Source organism: Diabrotica virgifera, chromosome 5, assembly GCF_917563875.1.
Source record: "Diabrotica virgifera virgifera chromosome 5, PGI_DIABVI_V3a".
In the NCBI taxonomy this organism is placed as follows: domain Eukaryota; kingdom Metazoa; phylum Arthropoda; class Insecta; order Coleoptera; family Chrysomelidae; genus Diabrotica; species Diabrotica virgifera.
The window spans coordinates 134548801-134574592 of NC_065447.1; the positions used below are offsets into that span (position 1 = coordinate 134548801).

Sequence of the window (25792 nt, forward strand, 5' to 3'; positions counted from 1 at the left end):
TAAGGGAATTTAAGAAAATTATCCGAAACTGCTCCATTTGTTTTAGATTTCGCGCTCAACCTGCACAGCAAATCATGTCCGATTTGCCAAGGGAAATAGTTTCGACTACACGCCCCTTTCAAAATGTTGGAACCGACTATGGTGGACCACTGATGATAAGATCATGTCACCTTCGCAAGGCCCCTCTCACAAAATGTTGGGTGGCACTTTTTGTGTGCATGACCACAAGGGCTGTACACATTGAGCTCGTATCTTCTCTCTCTAGTGACTCCTTTTTACTAGCGCTTAAACGGTTTATTGCTCGTAGAGGGAATCCCTCTGTTATATTCAGCGACAATGGTACCAACTTTACCGGCGCAAACAACTGTCTTCGTGAGTTGCACGACTTCCTCAAAACCTCTAACAATTCCACTTTAATTTAAAACTTTGCATCAGAAAACCTAATAAAATGAAAATGGATACCCCTCACAGTCCTCATTGGGGAGGAATCTGGGAATCCGCCATAAAATCGACCAAACTTCACATTCGTCGAATATTAGGCAACGCTCATTTGACCTTTGAAGAACACGCCACTATACTAATTCAGATAGAGGCTATATTAAATTCCAGGCCAATTTGCCCTCTCTCTAGTGACCGTGCCGACTTAAAATGCCCGACTCCTGGACACTTCCTTATAGGCACGACACTTACTTCTTACCTTGAACAAGAAATCACTCACATATCCGAGAATAGACTCAACCTCTTTCAGCGCTGTACTCAGCTTCAACAGCATTTTTGGAAGAGATTCTATTTGGAATATTGGAACAGACTACAGGGACGGCCCAAGTGGTCTCAAATTAAGGAAAATTTGAAAACAAACGATCTTGTTCTCTTAAAAGAAGATGAGACCCCCCTCTCAAGTGGCCTTTGGCCAGAATATTAGAAATATTTCCTGGTTTGGACGGAAAGGTCAGGGCTGTACGGATTCGCACCAGTAAAGGAGTCTTCATCAGGCCCATCACAAAGCTCTGCCCCTTGCCTCAAAATCCTTAATCCTTGGATTGCTTTTGCTTTATTTTTGTTTTCGCTTATGTTCTTTTACACATCTTAGGTTTTTTTTTGTATTTTTCTCGCATTCTAGTTTATTCGATAGAAATCGTTCCTTTCGTTTTCTTTACCTCATTATTGAATGGGACATTCAACGGCCGGGGACTATGTTTAAATTTAATCAACCATCTGATCTTGGCAACAACGCTCATACCTCTTTCCCCTCGTAGCGCCACTATCTTGACCTGTTTTGGCCAACCTTTTGAACCTACGAGTTTCCTGCACACCCAAAACTAGATATCTTCCACTTTCAACTGCCGACCGAAGTGGTCGATTGCACAGCACACACACGATTTCAAAAACTGTAAGTTGTACGTTTTCATTACGATTCAGAGCAAATAAATGATTTCAACCATTGTTAACATCGATACCATTCGAATAATGTTTTTTTGGTAGTAATATAATACATTCATATTGAAGTACTAGCAGTGTTTTGACTCATTACATAATAAAATTGAACCTCTACCTCTGGAAATATACCACTATCGAAGGAACCACAGAAAATCCATCTGAGAAAACAGCTGTACCGGTTGTTTTCTGTACCCTGGCTCAAGAAGTAAGCCACACTTGGACGATTAGAAGCCCTAATCGTTCACTTATGTTTTTACGAAGTTAATTGATTAAAGACAGGACTTGGCAGTTATGTAAAGAGAAAAGTATACAAGAGTAAGCAACAAGACATCTCGCATGTATTATGACAATAACTTATCAATATCTGATGTTTCATACGACACTTATTTGCCTTAATTGAATATTTTATCCAGATATTTATGTCTATTTTGTGATAATTTTAATATTTTTGAACATAGTTATTTAGAGAATTTTATAGGTGAGATGAAGTAATAAGAGAATTATTCTAAATAAATGTGACGAACTAGACTAAACTACAGAGATGGATGCTTGGAATAAGCTTCAGGGATAGGACAAGAAACGGGAAAATTAGTAGACAAACCAGAATAGAAAACATTGTAGAAAGCAATACAAGGCGAAAATGGAGAGAAGAGGAACATACGAGGAAGAGGTTACAATAACTAGGGACGGCAGATGAAGCAAACAATTGCTTGGGTGAAGATCAAAGGCAGACAAGCAAATCAGGGGAAGACTGTATATAGATAGACGGACGACCTTAAAAGAATTACGATCAGCTGCGCAGAAGAGCAGAACAGAGATGTGTAAAGAGAAAAGAAATAGATAAGGACTCTTATGTTTGTTCTCTCTGGGCTTATTGTTAGGATTTCCACAGTTTTCACTGTATTCCTTCACACAACCGTTCTCTCTAGTTAATGCCGTTTTGCCCGTTCCCTTCCTGTAGATTTCTTCTCTCCATTGCTTCGCCCACTTCATCTCTAAAGGATCTTCGGAGCCTGCCTCTCTTCCTTTTTCCTATCGGGCTCCACTCTTTTATTCTATTTATCCAACGATTTTGGTCTGCTCTTCTGACATGTCCGTACCAGGTTAATCTCTTCTGTTCGATGTTTTCTATTATATTCACTCGTTCACTCCCATTTTTCTCTTAATCTCTATGTTATTCATTCCACCTCTTCTTGTTACTCTTCAGCTTCTCCTTAGAATCTCTAATATCTCTGTTTATCTCTAATATCTAATCTCTAATATCTAATATCTCTGTTTTTATTTTGTTTTTGTTTTTCTTATTTATTGTCCAATTTTCACACCCATAAGTTTCTTGTTATGGTATTATATATTCTTCTTCTTATTTTTATGCTGATGTTCTTATCCCACAGTACCGGGTTCAATTTTCGTATGTTCTCTTGTTTGACCTAGTCTATTTTTTATATCATCTTCCGTTGTTCCTTTGTTTGATAGTATGAAAGCTATATACCTACTTGTACTTGTCTGTTCCTCTGATTTGTTTACCTTCCTCTATTTCCAGCTGTTTTATTTCTGTATTCTCCGTTGTTAGGTACATATTTAGTTTTCTTTAGGTTTATTTCCATCCCATTCTTTGTATATTCCTGTTCCAGTTTTCTCATCATAAAACTGAGATCACCTTCGTCTTGTGCGATCACCATTTTAGCCCGATCAAAGAACAATCTGACCAAAAAAAAAATAAAGGAAGGATGAAAATTTGGGAACAGGTAGTTGAAATTGTCTATTATTTTATAAAAAAAAGTTTACAATTCTACACCCCCTCCATTTTACAAAAATAGGGAAATAAGGGTTGGTTTTTCATTAAAAGTGCTGTATTTCGGAAAATAAGGCAATAATAACAAAAAAAATTATTTAGAAATCATCAAGGTACTTTTATCCTAACATTTTGACTAAAAACTTTGTTTGCATCTTGATTCGTTTCTAACCTATAGCCCTTTTTAAAGTACTTAACAGGGGCGCTTATTTGAATTGCGCGCGCAACAAAAATGTCACATTTTAAAATTAACAAACTTTTAAATCGATAATTTGGGGCATTTATCAAACATTAAAATGTACGAAAAAAACACAATACCTTTAGAAAAATATCAATTTTAACGTGAATATATTTTCATTGTGAATTACAAATTTTTAATTTAGAAAAATATGTTTTAAAATATACTAATACAAGTTTTGAGAGCAACACATATTTTATGTCACAAAAATTTACATCATCATTTAAATTAAAATTCCTTTTAGATTTACGTTTTAAGATGGCTAATTAACATTTAGATTTAAAATTGCACAACGTTACTTTAAAGGATAAAAATTTGTATGGCGATAAAAAATGAATATTTTTTTGATTTTTATTTTAAGTCAATTTTCAAGATTTCGATCAATAATATCTTTGTTGAAAATTCATAAAAAACTTTAAAAATATGCTTGTAGATACTTGAAAATGTACTCTTTCGAAAGCGGTATCTATTTTTCTTATGCATAAAATACTTTTTAAATAAGGCTCACTTATTATAAACAACTACAAAAAAAGTCATGTTTTAATAAAATCGATGCCATTCTTTTCTGAAAGCCTTTTTTAAATGAAAATATGAGAACATATTAAGAAAGGCTTGAATAACATATTACATATATATACAACACGCCTATTGCAAAGGTAAAAATATGGGGCACGTAAACACAGGTGAAAAAGTTGCTTAAAAGAGAAAACGGCGCGCTTCCTAAACACAGTAGACGAACATAACCTAAAAAAAGGAACAATGTTTACGCTGCAATGTTTTGTTATCGTTTTCGGCTGTCGTTTTTGAATTTGAGTTTTTGAATTTATAACTTATTATCAATAAAAGTGATCTGTTTGTTATAAAATAATTGTGTAAATATTTACAATGAGTGCGAACAATGAAACAAATAATATTAATTCTTGTTTTATTTGTGAAAAACATTTAGAATATGATAACGAAAAAATTGTAATTGTCAAACGTGGAATTGAAACATTAAAAAGTGTAAGTTTGGAAAGAAAAGATGATAGACACAAAATGATTTTGGACTGTGATGAAATTAGAATGTAGACAAAAATATGTATTAAAAAGAGGAGAAACGTTTTCATGCTGCATGCGGAAGTTGTCAAACTGGTAATTGTACAAATCATAAAAATAAAGACATTATAGTTTCTGATGATGAAGATGATAATAGTTTAGATGGTAGCTGCCAAGAGACCCAAAATTATGATTTTACAGACACAAATTTTACATCAGACGAAGATGAAAATTAACTTTGAATAATTTAGATTAATTAATTAAATGTAAACAGTGACGATCCAGTTCGATATACAATAAACGATTTTTCATTGCACCTTTTATCATTTTAGTACTTCATACTCATTTGATCCTTTAACTTAGGAGGCAACATCAGCGCGCGAAAAACGCGTTCCAAGATTGCAACTTTAATTTTGAATATTCTGTCGAGATATCTGGCACACATATTCGCAATATAGTAAATAATTGTGGTACAGAGCCCAATTTAAGAAACATGTTAGTATGTAGAAATTACTCTAAAATTAAATTAAATATAAAAAACGAGTCTGTGCTGGTTTAGGAAGAACAAAAAATACAGTTTTTTCAAATAAACTTTTTTTATCCCATGTCTAGATTTTGTGTCACAATGCAATTACTAAAAAACGATTATCTATAACAAGAAATCGAACTTGACTGTGCCTTTGTTTCTGATAGTATAGTGTATAGTGTCACTGACACTGTAGTACTGCCGACACACTGTTGCCGCACTGTTGAAAGTTCGGAGAACTATCGAAAAAAAATATTGATGACGCGCTGATGTAGCCTCTTAATAGAGTACATTTATTTTTAATTAAGTTAATTTAATTTTTAAATGAACTTTAGAAAACCTAATAAATATTTAGTAAAAGAAATATTTTTTTGAGAAATTTTGATACATATATTTTCATTTTATATGTTTATATTGAAATAATTAACTTAAAAATATAAGTATGTACAGTGGAACCCCGATAAGTCGGCCCCCGATAACCCGGAAGTCCGGCTAACCCGGACCGATTTTCATCAGATAAACATTTTGATTTTCAGGACATATATTTTGTATTTTGACAACGACCGCCGATCTGGGCGTCGAAATGTTAATAAAATTATTTTTCAATTTAATTGTGGCTTATTTCCCATCAAAATACATAGTTAATTATCAGACAAACATTTCAACAATAAAAATGTCTGAAATATAATATTTGAGAGATAATACGTATTTGTGTAATTTGAACTACATAATATACCATAGTAAAAATGACTCATGGCACACAACGTTTATTGTCGTGTTATCGAAAACAACAGGCACCTGTAAGTATCCTTTATTTATTTGAAACTGTCTTAGGCCGATGTCAGATTATGCGTTTTGACCGGATGCGTTTCCGCCGCATCCGGTGAAAACGCATAGTGTGACAGATCGGTCCGGTTGCGTTGGAAACGGATGCGTTTTGAGTCATCGGTACGCGCTTACAAACTGCACCAGACTAAACGCATAGTGTGACAGGTCGGTAAGGTTGCGTTGGAAACGGATGCGTTTTCACCGCATCCGGTCAAAACGCATAATGTGGCATCGGCCTTAGCATTGTTTAGAAAAGATTAAAAGACTATTAAAATTCTTTTTCAAACAATGGTCTTAGTCTTTACTGTTATTAAATAACATAACTTCGTTGCGATTGAGACGGTATTGTGTGTAGTAAAGTCGCATTGTTCGCTTCCGTTCTGTAATCGTTCGTAAATCTATTCAGATTTTGTGTTTGCGTGTTTTTTGTCTACGTAATGGCAATAAAACGTAAAAATGTTGTTTTTGTTTCAAAATGATATCAAAAGACAGTTTGGACAATCGGTGCAAAGCTAATAAAGCTAAAAATGAGACTCTCGACGACGCGACGCTTTGTATGTGTGGTTTTGTGCGAAACTCGAACGTGGTTTACCAGTGTCTGTGTGCCAATTATAACGGAGTTCTGTAAGCATACCATATTTTATTAATTTTTACCATTTTCTCCGGCTAACCCGGATTTTCGATAACCCGGATCGGCCGCGGTCCCGATTAATCCGAGTTAACGGGGTTCCACTGTACTTTAAAATTATAGTTTTTCAAATTATTAACTTGATTCGAAAAGAAAATAATATAGGATACGTGCACGCGCATGTAATTCGTTCATGTAAGTACATACTTACAAGAAAAACCAAAGTTTTCAGTTCTTTTCCAAAAATTCAAAAAAAAAAAATTCCAAAATTTTTCCACTGGTCGTAAATTTTTTTTGAAATTTTTTGGAAAATCTTAACCTCAAGCCCTTAATAGATCTGTAAAGAGTGTGTTCACCAATTTTCAGATTAATTGATACAAAACTAACCGAATAAGACCGTTTTAAAAATTTTTGGTTTTCAACCCTTATTAAAAATAGGCTATATCTCATAAAATTATCGAGATCTAAAAAAAAATTTAAGACCATTCTTTAAGGTTAAATCACTCTGATGACTATTTTATTTTTCACTGTTACATTTTTTTTATTATTTCATTATTTTTAAAATACAGCACTTTTAATGAAAAACCAACCCTTATTTCCCTATTTTTATAAAATGGAGACGGTTTAGAATTGTAAACTTTTTCTTATATAATAATAGACAATTTCAACTACCTATTCCCAAATTTTCATCCTTCCTTTAATTTTTTTGAGGTTTTTGTAAAGTTTTGTGTTCCTTGATCGGGCTATTTGGTCGTCAGCAAAACTTAGGGTATTATTAACTTAGGTCTTATTTATATTCGTTCCTGACTGGTATACCCATTCCTTTCCACTTTCTTTTTTATGGTTTCAGGATTTTTCCAGGAATATTTTGAACAGGGGAGGGGCTAGGGCTAGAGCAATCCTGTAGTAGCCTCATATGCCTTCATAAAGCGTCGTTTAGACACAGCGATAAGTCACAGCAACTAATTGTGATGACAAGTTGCTGTGATTTGTTGATGATTGAAACGCTGTTTAGACGCTGCGATATGTTGCTGTGATTTATCGCGATGTGATTGACCACAACAAGTTGAAGAGGGGAGTATTGTGTACACTTTAACACCCTTCAATAAATTATAACGAGTTTTCATCCTACATCAACAAATAGATCCTGTTACCTTCTTCATAACAAACAGACAAAGGTTGGGTATGTTATACAGGGTATTTACAAAGTTATAACCAATTTTATATGAAAATCGTAACATGTTCAACTCACTGTATAAATAAGAATAAGCACAACGGCAATGGTTTATTGATGCCATATTTTTTAATTTATTGTCAAAATTTTTAATTGATATTGCTAATTTACTTTATATCTCATAGGTACGGTGTGAGTTAAAACTCAAGTACATTATTTTCTCAGTAAAATTTAAATGGGATACCCTGTATTTTATATCACTATTGAAAAGTACCATTACCGTACTTTAATTTGTATACAATATTCCCTATGTCTAAATTTATTAGTTTTCGAGATACATATTTTTATTTTTCAATGGACCAGTAGCGTGGCTACCCAGATCACCAGAATTTAATAAACTGGACTGATTTTTGGGGTTACTTTTAGAATAGAATGCAGGTTATAAAATGCCTCCAACAACAAGAGATGAGATTAAAAATAGAATAAAAAGTGTATTTCGAAGTGTTAATTTACAAATGCTTCGTAGTGTAAGTAACTCATTCAATGACCGTTTTTAGACATGCATAAAATGTGTTAGGCGGTCATTTTGAACAACTTTGTAACTTTGTAATTTAAATTTTTTCAAAAATGTTGTGTTTTGAGTTCATGTCTTTTTTGTAAAAATTTTTACTGATAAATTATTTTTAGTTCTTTATTTGTTACACTGGTACATTTACATACAAAAGTAGTTTTTATTTGTTTTCACAAAATGTTTGTTTTGTGTTTGTTTTTTTTTTGCAAAATTTATAATTAATAAATTATTTATCTTTCTTGTTTCTTACACTTACACACAAAAGTAGTTTTTAATTGTTTCAAAAATCGTGTAAGTATGTTGTGGTTGTGTTTTTTTTTGTAAAATTTATTACTAATAAATAATTTTTCTTTCTTTATTCGCTACATTGTTACATTTATTACCAGATTGATAATCAGTACTTAATAGTAAATTGTCAGTTTTAGACAATTCAGTCATGGCGTACTCAAAATTTGGAAAGTTTTAGACCCGTAATTAATAATTTGCTCTGAAAAATGAGAATATATCGAAAGCTAATAAATTTAGACATAGGGAATGTTTTATAAAAATTAAAAATTAAATTAAAAATTTTTATTTATACAGTGAGTTGAACTTGTTACGATTTTCATATAAAATTGGTTATAACTTTGTAAATACCCTGTATAACATACCCAACCTTTATATTTTTGTTATGAAGAAGGTAACAGGATCTATTTGTTAGGATGAAAACTCGTTATCATTTATTGAAGGGTGTAAAGTGTACACAATACTCCCCTCTTCAACTTGTTGTTGTCAATCACATCGCGATAAATCACAGCAACATATCGCAGCGTCTAAACAGCGTTTCAATCATCAACAAATCACAGCAACTTGTCATCACAATAAGGTGCTGTGACTTATCGCTGTGTCTAAACGACGCTTAACAAAACATAACATGCCCCTTTTTTAACAAAAAACTAAACTATCCAAACAAATTATCCAAATATTATCCAAAATACATACCTACTTGCAATATTAGGTACCTACATTGCCACATTACTTACTCTACTGAAAATGAAAACATTTTTGGTCTGTTTACTATTCGTAACTCCTGGTACAAAATTTATTATTTACATTAATTTGTCTGTGTGGCCTATTTAAGCTAACATTTGAATTGTTAAAACTTTGAACTGAAATTGGTGTATTGTTGTTCTTATTTAAAGCCTCATGCACCATTCTTCCCAGTTGTAAGCTAAATTTCCATCCATTGACAAAGGTTGAATTTAATTGCCTACTTAAGTACATTACTTTTTATTTTTACAACGACAGGTTGGTTATGCTCTACACTCTACAGTTCTTCTGTGTTCTTCCATGATTGCACTTTATCTTTTGACTGTTTTTACTAAAATTTCTTTTAAAACCAGACCACGTGTTGTTAGGTTATGTTTCGACTTTAGGTTATGTGTGATTATTATTATAAGGATTCTCCGATATTTGACTTAGATTTTTACTTCTGACACCATGCTGTTTATTCTCTGTAAGCTTATTGTTAGAATTGACGACCAGTTTCTGTTCCTATTACATACCGGGTGAGTCATGAGGAACTGTACATACTCCTACCTCATATAGAGGCTCCTATGGGGAATAACAAATGACCATTAAAAAGTGTCTGCTCCCATTGTTTAATAATATACAAGGTGAGTTTCGCATTTTGACAGAAATTTATATTCGTCATAATTTTTGAACGGTCAGATCGATGTGTCTCTTATTTTGGTCAACCGTTACACTATTACCACCTAATCAACTGATTTATTCAAACTAGAAAAAAATCAGGCCCGGCTTTAAAAAATTAGTTCGTTTGGGTCTTAGAAAAAATTTCACCCTGTATAAGCTTTTTGAAAACTCTAATATGAATTTTACAAATAAGACAAATAGGCAATATAAATGGCATATTTATTTTTTTCCCCACAAGATTATTTAATTTTTTATAAAAAAATCAAATTTGGCTATGATTTAAAAGTTTGGTAAAGTAAACCATAGATTTAAAAAAATTAACTTTTATTACAAAAATTAATTTTTTAAACAAATATTTGATTTATGTTACCACCCAATCAACTGATTTATTCAAACTAGAAAAAAATCAGGTCCGGCTTTAAAAAATTAGTTCGTTTGGGTCTTAGAAAAAATTTCACCCTGTATACGCTTTTTGAAAACTCTAATATGAATTTTACAAATTAGACAAGTAGGCAATTAAAATGGCATATCTATTTTTTCCCCACACGATTACTTAATTTTTTAATAAAAAATCAAATTTACCAAAATCGGAATTTTAACCTAAAAATGAAAAAAAAGATGAAATCACGGTTTAACTCGCTACAACGTTTCATTTTAAATTTTTTTTCTGAAATTTTTACAGCACACATCTCTTACCATTGTAAAGACTATGACAATTGTTGTAGACGTTCAGTCTTCTTCTCGTAAAAGTTATGAATTTGTAAAAATAAAAGGTGCAGCTTCGTGAATTGCAAAGTTAAATCGCAAAAATTAAGTGAAAAAATTTAAAATTTATCTATTTGATCACGTCTATGTTAAACTATAGAGTCCAAAGACAAGTGTTATGGGGAGTTTTAGATCTAGACGTGCTATAGAAAAAAATGGTGAAACTTTTAATTTTAAGAAAAACGTTGTTTAATTTTTTTTATTTTTATGGTAAAATTGCGATTTTGACCAATTTGATTTTTTAATAAAAAATTAACTAATCGTGTGAGAAAAAAAATAAATATGCCACTTTAATTGCCTATTTGTCTAATTTGTAAAATTCATATTAGAGTATTCAAAAAGCGTATACAGGGTGAAATTTTTTCTAAGACCCAAACGAACTAATTTTTTAAAGCCGGACCTGATTTTTTCTAGTTTGGATAAATCAGTTGATTGGGTGGTAACATAAATCAAATATTTGTTTAAAAACATTGATTTTTGTAATAAAAGTTAATTTTTTTTTAATATATGGTTTACTTTACCAAATTTTTAATTCATAGTCAAAACTGATTTTTTTATAAAAAATTAAGTAATCGTGTGGGGAAAAAAATAAATATGTCATTTTAATTGCCTATTTGTCTAATTTGTGAAATTAATATAAGAGTTTTCAAAAAGCGTATACAGGGTGAAATTTTTTCTAAGACCCAAACGAACTAATTTTTTAAAGCCGGACCTGATTTTTTTCTAGTTTGAATAAATCAGTTGATTAGGTGGTAAAAGTGCAACGATTGATCAAAGTAAGGGACACATCGATCTGACCGTTCAAAAATTATGACCAATATAAATTTCTGTCAAAATGCGAAACTCGCCCTGTATATTATTAAACAATGGGAGCAGACACTTTTTAATGGTCATTTGTTATTCCCCATAGGGGCCTCTATACGAGGTAGGACTATGTACAGTTCCTCATGACTCACCCTGTATAAACTTACGTGCATAGAAATCGGCCCACTTAAAAATTTGGTCATTTTTTATGTCTCTTATTTCCTAAACCTGTTGACCGATTTAAGTGATTTTTTGAACAGGTTATAGCCTGATTCTTTAACAATACCACTGTAATAATATTGTTGCTAAACAGTTAAATTTTCATTGTATACCGGGTGTACCAATCAAACTGTGTTTTTTTCTCAAAGTTCGCTTCACCCTGTGGAATATTCTAGCATTTATAAAATACTAAAACTTGAACCCAACTATAGCCTCAAGTTTTCTTAACATTCTGTTTTTTGAATCCTTCATTTATGTTGGATAATAAAAAAGTTAGGTACTTTAACAACTAGACATGTTCTTCATCAATACACGGTGTTTCTAAATAAATGCCACAAACTTTAAGGGATAATTCTGCATTAAAAAATAATGGCGTTGGCTTTATAAACAATGTCCGCAAATGTTTCGTTTCCGAGATACGGGATGTTGAATTTTTTTTTACAAACTGATGATTTATTTTATTGCTTTAAAACCTGTTGAGATATGCCAATGAAATTTGGTGGGTTTTAAGACGTAGTTATTGCACATCTTTTGACATACAATTAAGAATTTAATATTCACCATTATCGCTCATACGTGTAATATGACCGATCATATTACCCGTATGCACGCTAATGGTGAATATAAAATTCTTAGTTTCATGTCAAAAAATCCGCAATAACTAGCTCTTAAAACCTACCTTTCATTTGCATATCTCAACTGGTTTTAAAGCAATAAATAAATCGTCAATTTGTAAGAAAAAATTCAACATCCCGTATCTCGGAAACGAAACATTTGCGGGCATACGTTTATAAAGCCAACTTTCATTATTTTTTTATGCAGAATTACCCCTTAAAGTTTGTCGCACGTATTTAAAAACACCGTGTATTGATGAAGAACCGTTGTTGAAGTATCTAACTTTTTATTATCTAACATAAAGGATTGAATCAAAAAGCAGAATTTTAAGAAAACCTGATGTTATATAGGGGAGTGCAATTAGACCGAAAACATGCATTGTTTCGGAAAAATTCGAACAAGCGTATATTTTTCTAAAACTTTTTTTGTTAGTTTATATACGACATGTTGAAGTAAAAAGTTCTACTCGCAGATTTGGCCGCTAATTGTTTATTAATTGTTTAAACAATAACAATTGTTTTATATAAATCATTTTAAAAATATCGTTGAATTCATCATTTTACTTTGATCAAATATGTTTCTATTTTGTTTTTGATTATGCTGAATCCGAATATGGCATTACAATTTGAAAATTATTTTACAGAAGCTCTTATACAGTATGTCTGCGTAGCTAGGAACCAAACGGAAAACTTTTTTATTATAAATTTTACGAAAAAAAGTTTTTCTTTATAAAATGCTCTACCTGGTCAAAAATCTAAGATACAACAATCAGATATCAAACTTTTTTAATTTTATACGAGGTATGTAAAAAATATGAATTTTTGTAAGAGTTAAGTGCCTGTATGTGCACAATATTTTAATTAGAAGGATATTATTGAAGACTGAAATATATTTTTTAATTCTAAACAACTTTTTTTAATAACAATTTTCGATATTGTGAAATATAAAGGTACTTTACTCTTGAGTGAAATTCATATTTTTTTATATACCTCGTATAAAATTAATAGAATTTGATATTTGATGGTTGCATCTTAGATTATATACGATGCAGAGTATTTTATAAAGAATAACTTTTTTTCATAAAACTGATAATAAAAAAAGTTATCAATAGGTTCCAAGTTACGCAGACATACTGTATAAGAGCTAAAAAAATTTTTTTTGTTGAACATTTATTATTGTTGAAGCTTATTATTAAATGTATTTTAGGTAAGTTTTGTATAAACATTTTGGTAGCTGGTAATTTTCGGTTTTTGTATTACATTTTTGTTATCTTTCTTAATTTTCTCAAAAAGAAATAGTTTATTTCATTTCTAAAGTAAAATAATTTAGTGCATTTTAAAGATTACATTCTAAGCTTTAAAAAAGTCTGTTCAAACTTGAGTAATACCGTCTTAAAGTGGTGGTAATTTTGTAAAAAGTTTTCAAAAATTACATTTTTTGAGACGTCGTATCATTTGAATTCAATTTTTGAGATTTTTTTTTAATGAAACATCGTTTAGTGAGATGTTTAAGATGAAAGTTGTGCAAAATTGAGGGTCTTATAGAAAAAATTGTATTAGTTACACATTTTTAAATCATTTTTAAACAAAATTCATGTAAGTCTCACTTTCCGCCCACACCGTACTTATGCCCATACATTTTATTTTTATTTATTATAACCATAAGATAGCTTAAGTATTCTTCTTTTATGTACATCTTGTAAAATTTCATTTGATCCATTAGTTAAAGAATTACATTAAAATAACTCAACCGTGCACTTCGCCGTACGCTAGTTTACAGTGCGCCAATGTTTGTGAGAAGGGTGACTTTAGCGTTATAAATAAAAAAATATAGAAGCTACAGATTTAACTTTAGAAAAATCTTTATAGAAAGTTTTTTTTGTAAAATTTCCTGAATTTTTCCATGGTCAGTTTTTTTCTAAAATTTATATTTTCGGAGTTATTTGAAAAGACATCTAATTTCGCAGTTCATTTGTTTAATAAAAAATGAAGCACCCACTTCTCGAGTAGAACTTTTTGATATGTTGTTTATTAAGCATTTATTAATGAAATTATAAAAAGTTTTATCTTGTTTGATTTTTTCAGAAGTGAAAATCTATATGCACTCCCCTAATAGTTGGGTTTTAATTTCAGTATTTTATAAATGCTAGAATATTCCACAGGGTGATTCAAAATTTGAGAAAAAAACACAGTTTGATTGGTACACCCGGTATACAATGAAAATTTATTGTTAAATAATCAGGCTATAACATGTCCAAAAAATCACTTAAATCGGCTAACAGGTTTATTAAATATTAGACATCAAAAATGACCAAATTTTTAAGTGGGCCGATTTCTATGCACGTAAGTTCATATTAAACACAGACCAATTATTACATATAGTCCGTCCGCTATAACTTTTCCCATGCGGTACGATTCATTTTCAATCAAATTAAGTCAAAACAGAAAGTGAAACGTACGCCGATGTGTGTAGTATATAGTATACAGTATACAAAATGTATACAGAAAGAGTCTGTAATTTGGAATAAATTCAATATCTCAAATATTCATTGTTTTATTGGAAAATGCTCAGACACGTCGATTAGTATTTCAAATTGTCCTTTTTGACATACAATAATAATGTATACAAGGTGTACCAATTTCGAGATATGACGTCATCGTTGATTTTCTTAAATGGCAACACTGTCATTTTGACAACTATTTTCATAGCGTGTGTAAAGTTATACACAACTGCAAAATATCAAATTTTTATTCTCTACCGTTTACAAGATAATAGAAAATAACAAAGTTATGTCTGTAATTTGGAATAAATTCAATATATAAATACTAATTGTTTTTTTTTTGAAAAATGCTGTGACCAGTCGATTAGTATTTCAAATTGTCATTTTTGATATGCAATATTAATGTATACAGGGTGTCCCAATTTAGAAATATGACGTAATCGTTGATTTTCTTAAATGGTAACACTATCATTTTGATAGCTATTTTGATAGGGTGTGTAAAGTTATACACAACTGCAAAATTTCAATTTTTTATGCTCTACCATTTACAAGATAATAAAAAATAACAAAGTAATGAAAAACAAGTAATCAAATAATAATTGAATTTAATTATTTCAGTTAAGCAAATACTCATAATGTTGCCCTCAATTATTGTCAAATTGTCAATTGGCAATGGGCAGCGTTATGAGCATTTGCTTAAATGAAATAATTAAATTCAATTATTATTTGATTACTTGTTTTTCGTTACTTTGTTATTTTTTATTATCTTGTAAATGGTAGGGAATAAACATTTGAAATTTTGCAGTTGTGTATAACTTTACACACCCTATCAAAATGACAGTGTTGCCATTTAAGAAAATCAACGATGACGTCATATCTCTAAACTGGGACACCCTGTATACATTATTATTGTATGTCAAAAATGACAATTTGAAATACTAATCGACGGGTCTGAGCGTTTTTCAAAAAAACAATTACTAGTTGAGATATTGAATTTATTCCAAATTACAGACTCTCTCTGTATATATGAGCAATATTTTTACTTTTTCTAAAATTTTGGGGGCAGGTCTACCGATTTTCCCCAAATTTTAGTATGTTATTGTACTACAAACAAAAAGACATTCTGAATTTTTTCAGATTTTTCTAAGCCCAGGCGGCCATTTTGTGAGCCTTAAAAAACTCAAAAAACTTAATGTTGCTCTCAATTATTGTCAAATTGTCAATGGGCAACATTATGAGCATTTGCTTAATTGAAATAATTAAATTCAATTATTATTTGATTACTTGTTTTTCATATCTTTGTTATATTTTATTATCTTTTAAATGGTAGGAAATAAAAATTGGAAATTTTGCAGTTATGTATAACTTTACACACCCTATCAAAATAGCTATCAAAATGACAGTGTTGCCATTTAAGAAAATCAAAGATGACGTCATGTGTCTAAATTTGGACACACTGTATACATTATTATTGTATGTCAAAAATGACAATTTAAAATACTAATCGACGGGTCTGAGCATTTTTCAAAAAAACAATTAGTATTTTAATTATTGAATTTATTCCAAATTACAGACATAACTTTGTTTTTTTGTATTATCTTGTAAATGGTAAAGAATAAAAATTTGATATTTTGCAGTTATGTATAACTTCACATACCCTATAAAAATAGTTATCAAAATGACAGTGTTGCCATTTAGGAAAATCAACGATGACGTCATATCTCTAAATTGGGACATCTTGTATGCATTATTATTGTATGCCAAAAAGGACAATTTAAAATACTAATCGACGGGTCTGAGCATTTTTTAAAAGAACAATTAGTATTTGAGATATTGAATTTATTCCAAATTACAGACTCTCTCTGTATACACATAGACGTTCGTTTCAATTTATGTTTTGACTAAATTTGATTGAAAATGAATCGTACCGCATGGGAAAAGTTATAGCGGACGGACTATATATTTTATAATTACCTAAAGATCAATAATACAAGTGTCTGTAGACTATCGATGTCTGTCCATCTTCCACTTCTGGGCCTGGGCTTCTTCTATTTTACATGTTACTAATGTTAAGGTAGGTTTACAAATATTAAGGTAAGTTTACAACTTAACACAACATAACAAATACGTGCAGAACAGAGATAAGCTTCTAGAGAAGGTTCAATATTGGTGCTCAACAGAGGACTGTTGATTGATTATGAAGTCAGTACTGATTGATTATGAATAAATGAACAAGCTAAGAGGGACACAATAAATCTCAAGGATTTTTGTCCTACACGATATAAATAGGTATACCGGAATGTAAAAACAAAGAGAAATAAGTCAATACAACAAAATGTGGTAAACATATTTCCCCATTTTAATGCATAAAAAGTTTATAAAAAAGTCATCGAATTTTTGTTTATTTTAATTAGAACTAAAATCTACTTACCGTCGCATTATATTTCTTACTTCAGTAGCAGCCTGAATCGATCTTAACTCCACATTCTCAGTCATTCTCTTCACATTATCAATCGCCTCTCGAATTGCGCTAATAGCTTGACGCGTCTCTGTATTTAATTTCTGATGAGTCGTCTTCGCCGATTCTATTGCATCTTCAATATAAATGAGTTGATGACCACAATGTTCTTCTAAGAGACATTCAGTGCAGGCGGGAATGATACATGTTTGGCAGAATAACCTATGAGGTTCTCTGTGATTATCACACAAATTGATAGCAATGTTATTGCAAGGACTTGTACTGATCTACAAAAAAATATTTATGTAGGTATTAATTTAAATGAAACGAATCAAAAATTAAAAAATCTAACTAGTATCCAGATACAAAATAATAAATCTCCACTGTTTTCTATTTCTTATTGAAGCATTCTTAGTTTAGTAACTTAGACACAGTAATTTAGCTCTGCTTCGTTATAAATACCGATCTGATGAGAGACACATTTAGAACTGATTAAATTACGAAAGAGTATAAATTATTACTAGCGTAATCAACTTGGCATATGGATGAATATTACCGCATTTATACTCAGTCCTGTTGGACAAGGAAGTGGGCAGCGTGAATGTGTAAATAGCTCACTCGCGCTGCCGCTGCTAATGCTACTGCCATTGCACGGCGCTCACTTAAAAATCGGTTTTCGAGATGGAAGTCAAAGGACTGGCAGCGCAAGCGCGAGTAATCGCGTCGATATCGTATTTCGGGCAATATTTCCGGCAACGGCAGCAACAGTGGCAATGGCTGAGTATAAATCCAGCATAATACAATGAGAGGTGGTCGCTTATGGCTCGATAATAACTCACAATCGCTTACTAATTAATCAAATCATTATAATTTAGCTCTGCTTCGTTATAAATACCGATCTGATGAGAGACACATTTAGAAGTGATTAAATTACAAAAGAATATAAATTATTACTAGCGTAATCAACTTGGCATATGGATGAATAATACCGCATTTATACTCAGTCCTATTGGACAGGGAAGTGGGCAGCGTGAATGTGTAAATAGCTCACTCGCGCTGCCGCTGCTAATGCTACTGCCATTGCACGGCGCTCCCTCAAAAGTCGGTTTTTGAGATGGAAGTCAAAGGACTGGCAGCGCAAGCGTGAGTAATCGCGTCGATATCGTATTTCGGGCAATATTTCCGGCAACGGCAGCAACAGTGGCAATGGCTGAGTATAAATCCGGCATAATACAATGAGAAATGGTCGCTTATGGCTCGATAATAACTCACAATCGCTCACTAATTAATCAAATCATTATAGAATCCCTGTTCGACGAAAATGCACATTTCATGTCGTGATACCTTTAAGTATTTGAGTACTGTGTACATAAAGCTGAGAAGAGAAAGAAATAATCCCCAAAGGAAGAGTTTGGCACGGAGAGTCTTGAAACTTTGCACCTCCTTAAACCATCCCAAGACTGCTTAGAACTTCCAACAATAATTGTGTGTGTGTGTGTGTGTGTGTGTGTGTGTGTGTGTGTAATTTTTTATTGTGCCCCTGTTAAAACTGGACCCAACTAATTTAGGCTGGAGGCAGTTGATAAACCATCCACAAGCCAAGGTGTGAGACACCGTGCTGAAAGCTATAAGGCACTAGGATGACAGTGCCATAAACGGTTCATTTGGACAAAAGGTCACACGCCATTATATTAACGTAATTATTTGAATTTCATCTTATTTAAGTTTTAATTATATCGTATATAGGAAAAAAAACAACTTTTGTCACTAGGACACGCAAAAACAAAGAAGTGTTGAAGAAGACTATACAAGGAATGAAGTGATGAAATTAACAGATTGGTATGTGTCTGATGAATTCTCCTGTTCGGATGAAAGACACTATGCGATTTGACCTTAATATACTATATCAGGAATTAAATACAGAAATTTTACAGAGAGAAACTGGATAGAGTATAGGGAGGCCCTCAGTAGGGATCGCAGGGAAAATATGAACTTGTTTAAGGCTTTAGGCTATAAATTCGGCAACAGAAACGCTAAGCGGCTATTGTGGTGGCTTACTTGGAAAACTGTTCGGAAAAAATCAACGAAGAATAAATACGGGCAGTAATAGTCCGCTGAAACAACGTCTTAAAAAACCTAGCTTCGGAAGTCCAAACCCTATTTAACAAAGTCAAAAGTAACCAAGACTGGTATAACTACAGATATAAGCTAACTCTATGCAATAAAGGAATTCGGAAAACCAACAGGAATTCTTGGAAAGTTTTACGAGGAGATTCTAGATATTCCAGCCTGCTACCACATCCATAAAGTCCTGACAAAGGAAGATGCTACCATTAAAGAGGTAGGTTTCTAAAGAAGGCTAATTGTAATTTACGGAGACCAAAGAGAACTCTTACAGAACTAATAAACATACACTTTTCAGCCTCAATAAATCTGAATGATGCTGATAGGCTAACCAACCTAAACCAAAGACCAACTATTCGAAGTTCTATAGATTGGGAAATAGTCATCGCAATCACAAGACCAAGCAGAATTAGATGGGATACAAATAAATTTCAATACTCCAAGACAATACTCCAAAAAACTACGAAAGAATTCAGCAACTGATAAAACTCAGGAACGAAAATTGGCTATGAATAAGGCTATGAAAATTGGCTATGAAACAAAAAATTCGAAATAAAATAAAAACTAACAGGATAAGAATAGGAACATTGAATATTAAGACTTTATTACGATTTGGGAAAATGGAAGAGCTGGTGAATGAGATGGAAAAGTACAAGATCGAAATCTTTGCGCTACAAGAAATTCGATGTAAAGATCAAGGAGCAATAGTAAAAAAGAAATAAACAACGTTTTATTCCGGAGATACCAAACTCAAACATAATGGTCCTAATTAGCAGCAAACTAAGGGACAAGGTGATAGATATGGAATATGTGGAAGATCATCTTATGTCAGAATAAAGAACAAGCAACCTAATTTAACAACAATAGGAAAAGATATAAACAAAGACATAGCTGGTAAGGAAACTGTCCACACAATTACGAATACTAATGGGAGAATGCTTTGTAACCTAGCAGCATCAATACAATTATATAATAATCATACACTTCAAACACAAAAAGAGCATAATCTTAAGGTAATTCAATAGATCATATTTTCAGAGAACAATTCAAGATGTCAGGTCATATCGTGGTGCAAATAAAAATAATTAAAGACCCAAAGAAATACACAAAAAGAAAAAAGTTAGAACTTACGGAAACTAGAGTCGGATACTGATACTGTTCAGAAAGATTATTCTAAAGAGTTGGAAGCAAATTTTAAAGTCTCGAACCCCAATAAATTAAAAGGTCACGAAGACTGCTAACCAGCAAGCAGGGAAAAATCTAGCTTCAAAGAAATGGCTGAAGACAGGTAGAGAAGAAGATTCGGAAGAGAATATGAGGAGAAAGAAAGACTCGACAAATGCTGTACAAACAAAAAGAAGATATGGATTGATGAAGTTATACAAAAGTTGGAAGTAACTAGCAAGAATAATGTAAAGCTTTATAAATATATAAAATTACAAAACAAGAAGAAACCAACAGTTAAGATTGATAATTGATGCCAAAATATGGGAGAAATACTACGAAGAGTTATTTAAGGAGAAATAAAGTTTCCTCCAATGAACAGAAGAAACATACCATAATGATGAAAACGAAATCGAAAAGCAGTCATATGAGGATTTTTTACGTGTGATACGAAATCTAAAACAAAAGAAAGCAGCAGCCCAAGATGAAATCCCAAACGAGCTAATAAAACGAGGTGGAGAAGAACTACAACGGAAAATATACGACCTAATAATAAGGATTTGGAAAGAGGAAAGGATGCCAGAAGAATGGAAAACTGGATGAATATTTCCGATTCTAAAAGGTGGCACCACACAATGCAGCAACTATGGAGGAGTAACACTGTTAAAACAACTGCTACAAAATATTGACATCATTAATCAGACAAAGACTCTCAAAATACATTGAAACGAAAATAGGAGACTACCAGCAGGGATTTAGATAGGGAAGGTCAACAATAGACGCAATACACATAATCATACAGTTAATTGAGAAATGTTACCAACATGATATCGAGTTACACATCATTTTCATAGATTTTGCAAGCCTTTGACAAGAGCAAGACCTGACCTAATAAAAGACATGAAAAACCTAGATATCCCAATGAAACTTATAAAGATTACAAAAATGACAATGATCGACTGCAACAATAATAACAGATGGCAGAAATAAAAGGTATAATTATAACATAGACGTCGCAGCTTGTGGCATATGCTGATGACAACATTGATTAGCAGAAATATAAAGAGTTTAAAGGAAGAATTTGCGAAGTTATGTAAAGGGTCGTTTAAACACAGCGATAAATCAAACAACTTATCAAGGTCCATCGAGTTGTTGCAACTTATCATTGTGTGTAAACGGTGCATCGCACAACTTATCAAAGTTGGAGTTGGGTTGAAGGTGGTATCGCATTGAATCGCAGCGTCTAAACAGCGTTTCAACTTGTCATCACAACTAGTTGCTGTGACTTATCGTTGTGTTTAAACGACGCTTAAGGAAGCATCCAAAAGTGGTTTAGCAATAAATCAAAACAAAACAAAATACCTAATATGCTCAAGAAAAATGCAAGTAATATTGTAACAAGTTTAATATTGGTGAATATGAGTTTGAAAAGGCAGAACACTTTAAATTTCTTAGGGTCTCAGTTAATGGAACTAATGATAGATAAGAATACAGGCAGGAAACAGAACCTACTGAAAATACAACAACTTTCTCATCAAAGATAAGAAGCTTACTCAGAATACTAAACTGAAAATTTACAGAGCAGCAATTAGACCAGTAATCACATAATATGGTGCTGAAGTAATGTGTCTGATACAGAAAGATGAAGAAAGTTTGTGGATCCTAGAAAGGAAAATAATTCGGAGGATAGCAAGCCCGCTAAACTTAGGTAATAATGAATTTAGAAAACTGATTATAGACCTATTGGTTTACTACCGGCACTCTCCAAAATTATTGAGGGACTCATAAAAGCATGACTTATGTCCTTTTTGAAAACAACATTTTATCACAAAATCAGTTTGACTTTAACCCTTTCGCTGCGGTCGCTGCGGGGGCAGATTGCACTTGCGCGCAGCGGTCAGGGTTCTCAACAGGGTGTCAAGTTTTATTTACTTCTTATTCGTTTTGAACGGAAATTTTGCTAATTTAAAAAAATTAATTAATTAAAAAATTAATACATTATATATATTATATATTATACAGTACAATTTTCAAAGGAGGAAGACCTAACCCTTCGGTCCAAACCTAACTTTCGGGTATTAGAGTGTAGAGTACCCCAGGAGGTATTTGACCGCTGCGCGCAATCACAATATACCGCGCTGCGGATCTTAGACAAGGAAAGATAGAGGACGGGTAACACTCATTTAATACACACGTTCCAAGCAGCGTTTAAGCATGGTAGTTTAAGGAGACCCGGTCTCCTTAGAGCTGCATTACACAGACCTACAGTGTTTTTGGTGCCAAAGTGTTGAGAGCTGATTTTAGGTATATTTGGGGTGCTGATTCCGAATATGGCTTTAGTTTTGCCCTATCAGCTCTAGTTTTCAAGATAACGGAGGTCGTGCCAGCTATTATGCATTAAAATACGAATATGCTGACATGGATATACTAAATTGGAATAAATATCACACAATTAGAAAAAAAAAGTATATTTTAAGGCATTTAACTACAATAAAACCCTTTGTACAATGAAACATATATACAATTAGTTTTGAGAAAAAACTAACAAAATAGAAAAAAAACTTTGACATAACGAAAGTTTCTCTTGCGCGATTTCCTGGAATGGACTTTTAAACAGTCTCTCTTCAGACTCCAGCAAAAACCTGCCATCATACGGGTGTCCCATATTCCTTGGTACCGGTCCTCCATGGTTTTTATGTCTTGGTGAAATCTATCACCTGGCTCACTTGTGTCACCTAAGTTTTCAGGGAAACGGTCCAGGTGGCTGTGAAGATAGTGGACTTTGATGCTTATATTACATCCGTAATTGGAAATTATTCAGCAAACAATTTACCAGCTCAGCATAGTTTTCACTTTTGTGATTTCCCAGAAAATTTTTCATAGTGTCCACAAGAAAGCCAAGCCTTTTTTTTTCACCTCATTCATTGACCCCACAAATGCCGTATCCTTTGTAAGAAGTCTCATCTGTGGTCCATCAAAGAAACCAGCTTTAAGTTTTTCCGTATTTATCTGGGGCAGTTTCCTTCCTATGTAGGCGAAGCATGGTCAATTAGAATAAGTGCCTTAACGAATTGCTTCATTAGGCCTAGCTTAATATGGAGGGGTGGTAAGATTATTTTCTCTCGTTCGACTAAAGAGTGGGCAATAATGTTCTTTCTTGCATAAATAAAGCATAATACATTGAGAACAACAAATATACCGAGGAAGAGGTTTAATTAACAATGTATATTCCTTTGAATAACATATTCTTCATTATCTGACATATTAAAACTACTAATTTCGGAATGTGCCATATCCATAAAACTAGAGCTGATATAAAAAAACGGAATCCATATTTCTATTTATCGCCCCTAATATAATAAAAATCAGCTTAAAGATTCACGGCACCAAAACAAAATTTTTTTTCTGTAGGCCTGTGTTATTAACGCACACGCTGCCCGGAGATTGGACAAGGGCGGCTTATCGGCCAGCAGCCTCCTCTGCGATTTTAGGATCCTGACTACAAATAATGAAAAAACTAAAAGTGCGAATTTTGTGATGAAATTTGGTATGTGGGATTAGAATAATATTTGGAACAACTTGTTCAAATAACTTTTTCCGATATCTGTAATGCAAAGCAAAATATCGGTAATTTACCATGTTTTTGGATTCGCAGTAGGCCGCTTTTAGAATTAAAAAAATTCAGTTGAGTATCTTAAAAAATGTGAACCTTCAACCTGAATGGACTGCAAAACTTCAAATCTGTATTTATTTTGATATGCATATCTACTTACAGAGATAGAATTGTTAAGAAATAAACGACACAAACTTTGGTAACACTTTTACAATTAGACTTACTATTTTTAAAATGATATGTTATTATGAAATTGTGAATTATGATGATATTATAAAATGTAAATAAAAATGGTCAAAAAAATGGGGCCTTAAATTAGATTTTTTTGGCGGATTTTATTTTGCTAGTGCAAATTTATCTAGATATTTTACAGTTAGGTAGGTATAGCATCCCCTATTGTAAAAATCACGAGCCGCCACTGATAAAAACATATGTATGTATTGAAACATATGTACTTAATATGAGCAACTTAATAAAACATTTACCGTACACAAATTCTTCATTTTATACATTTTTCATGTTTTCATTTTAAATACTCAATGCATAACAATACCCCAAAGATACGTCGATGATCAAAATCTCTGGTGACGGTTTGGCTTCACTTTTGGTCATATGATTACTCGTCCTCTCTCTTTCCTTGTCTAAGATCCGCAGCGACCGCAGCGAAAGGGTTAAAGTCAAACTGATTTTGTGACAAAATGTTGTTTTCAACGAAAAAGGACATAAGTCATGCTTTTATGAGTCCCTCAATAATTTTGGAGAGTGCCGGTAGTAAACCAATAGGTCTATAATCAGTTTTCTAAATTCATTATTACCTAAGCTTTCCTTGTCTAAGATGACTCGAAAGACGTCACTTGAGGATGACGAAACACTAAAGTAAGTTATTTGCCCGTGCCGATGGCGTCGAAAGAGGTTATCCGCTTGTCACTTAAAAAGCGAATGACGTCTTTCGACTTTTCGACGTCATCCGACGAAATGGTTAACTAATAAAGACTGATGCCATGTTTTTTGTACTGCATAAGGTTTACCAAGCACTGAACAATAATCTTTACACTGCGACTGTTTTTTGTGACTATGCCAAAGACTTTGATTCTATACATCACGAAATTTTGATAAAAAATAACTTTCTACGGAATTCGAGGTATTGATTTGAATTAGTTCCAATCTTACTTGGTTAACCTTCGGATTACCAAGGGGTGTAAATTTTTGACCCCAATGCATGTTTTTATTTTATAAATTCAGAAATATTTTCAATTTGAAACTCATTATTTTTTTATTTGACTTTAATATCATTCTAGATACCCTCATATTTTGTAATAAAAAAAATTCCCTATATTTTTCCAAAAAAAAAAAACTGCATTTGGGGTCAAAGACGAACTCCCCTGGCCTTATATTTATATTAAGTAGGGGAGGGTTGGATAAAACGGGATAGTCGGATAAAACGGGATACCTAGCCTAGAGACCCAACTAGTGGTGCTATCAATCGGACAACGACGGAAACTTGTTATCAATCGTCATTTTAACATTCTCAGTTCGTTTTACCTCGATGCCACTATTTGATGAAAAGTTGTTGTGTTTAGAATTGTTTGACTCTATTTTTTTGATACTT

At 32.4% G+C, this 25792-nt stretch overlaps 1 protein-coding gene across 2 annotated transcripts in view; it reads right to left on the reverse strand.

Annotated features, from left to right (window-relative positions):
* LOC126884422 (E3 ubiquitin-protein ligase TRIM71) overlaps nt 1-25792 on the reverse strand; it is a 254659-nt gene that overhangs the window by 9600 nt on the left and 219267 nt on the right. For both annotated transcript variants that reach the window (XM_050650326.1, XM_050650327.1), the window contains exon 4: nt 17256-17569. In XM_050650326.1, coding sequence (XP_050506283.1) covers nt 17256-17569 — 314 coding nt within the window. The remainder of the gene's footprint in view (nt 1-17255; nt 17570-25792) is intronic.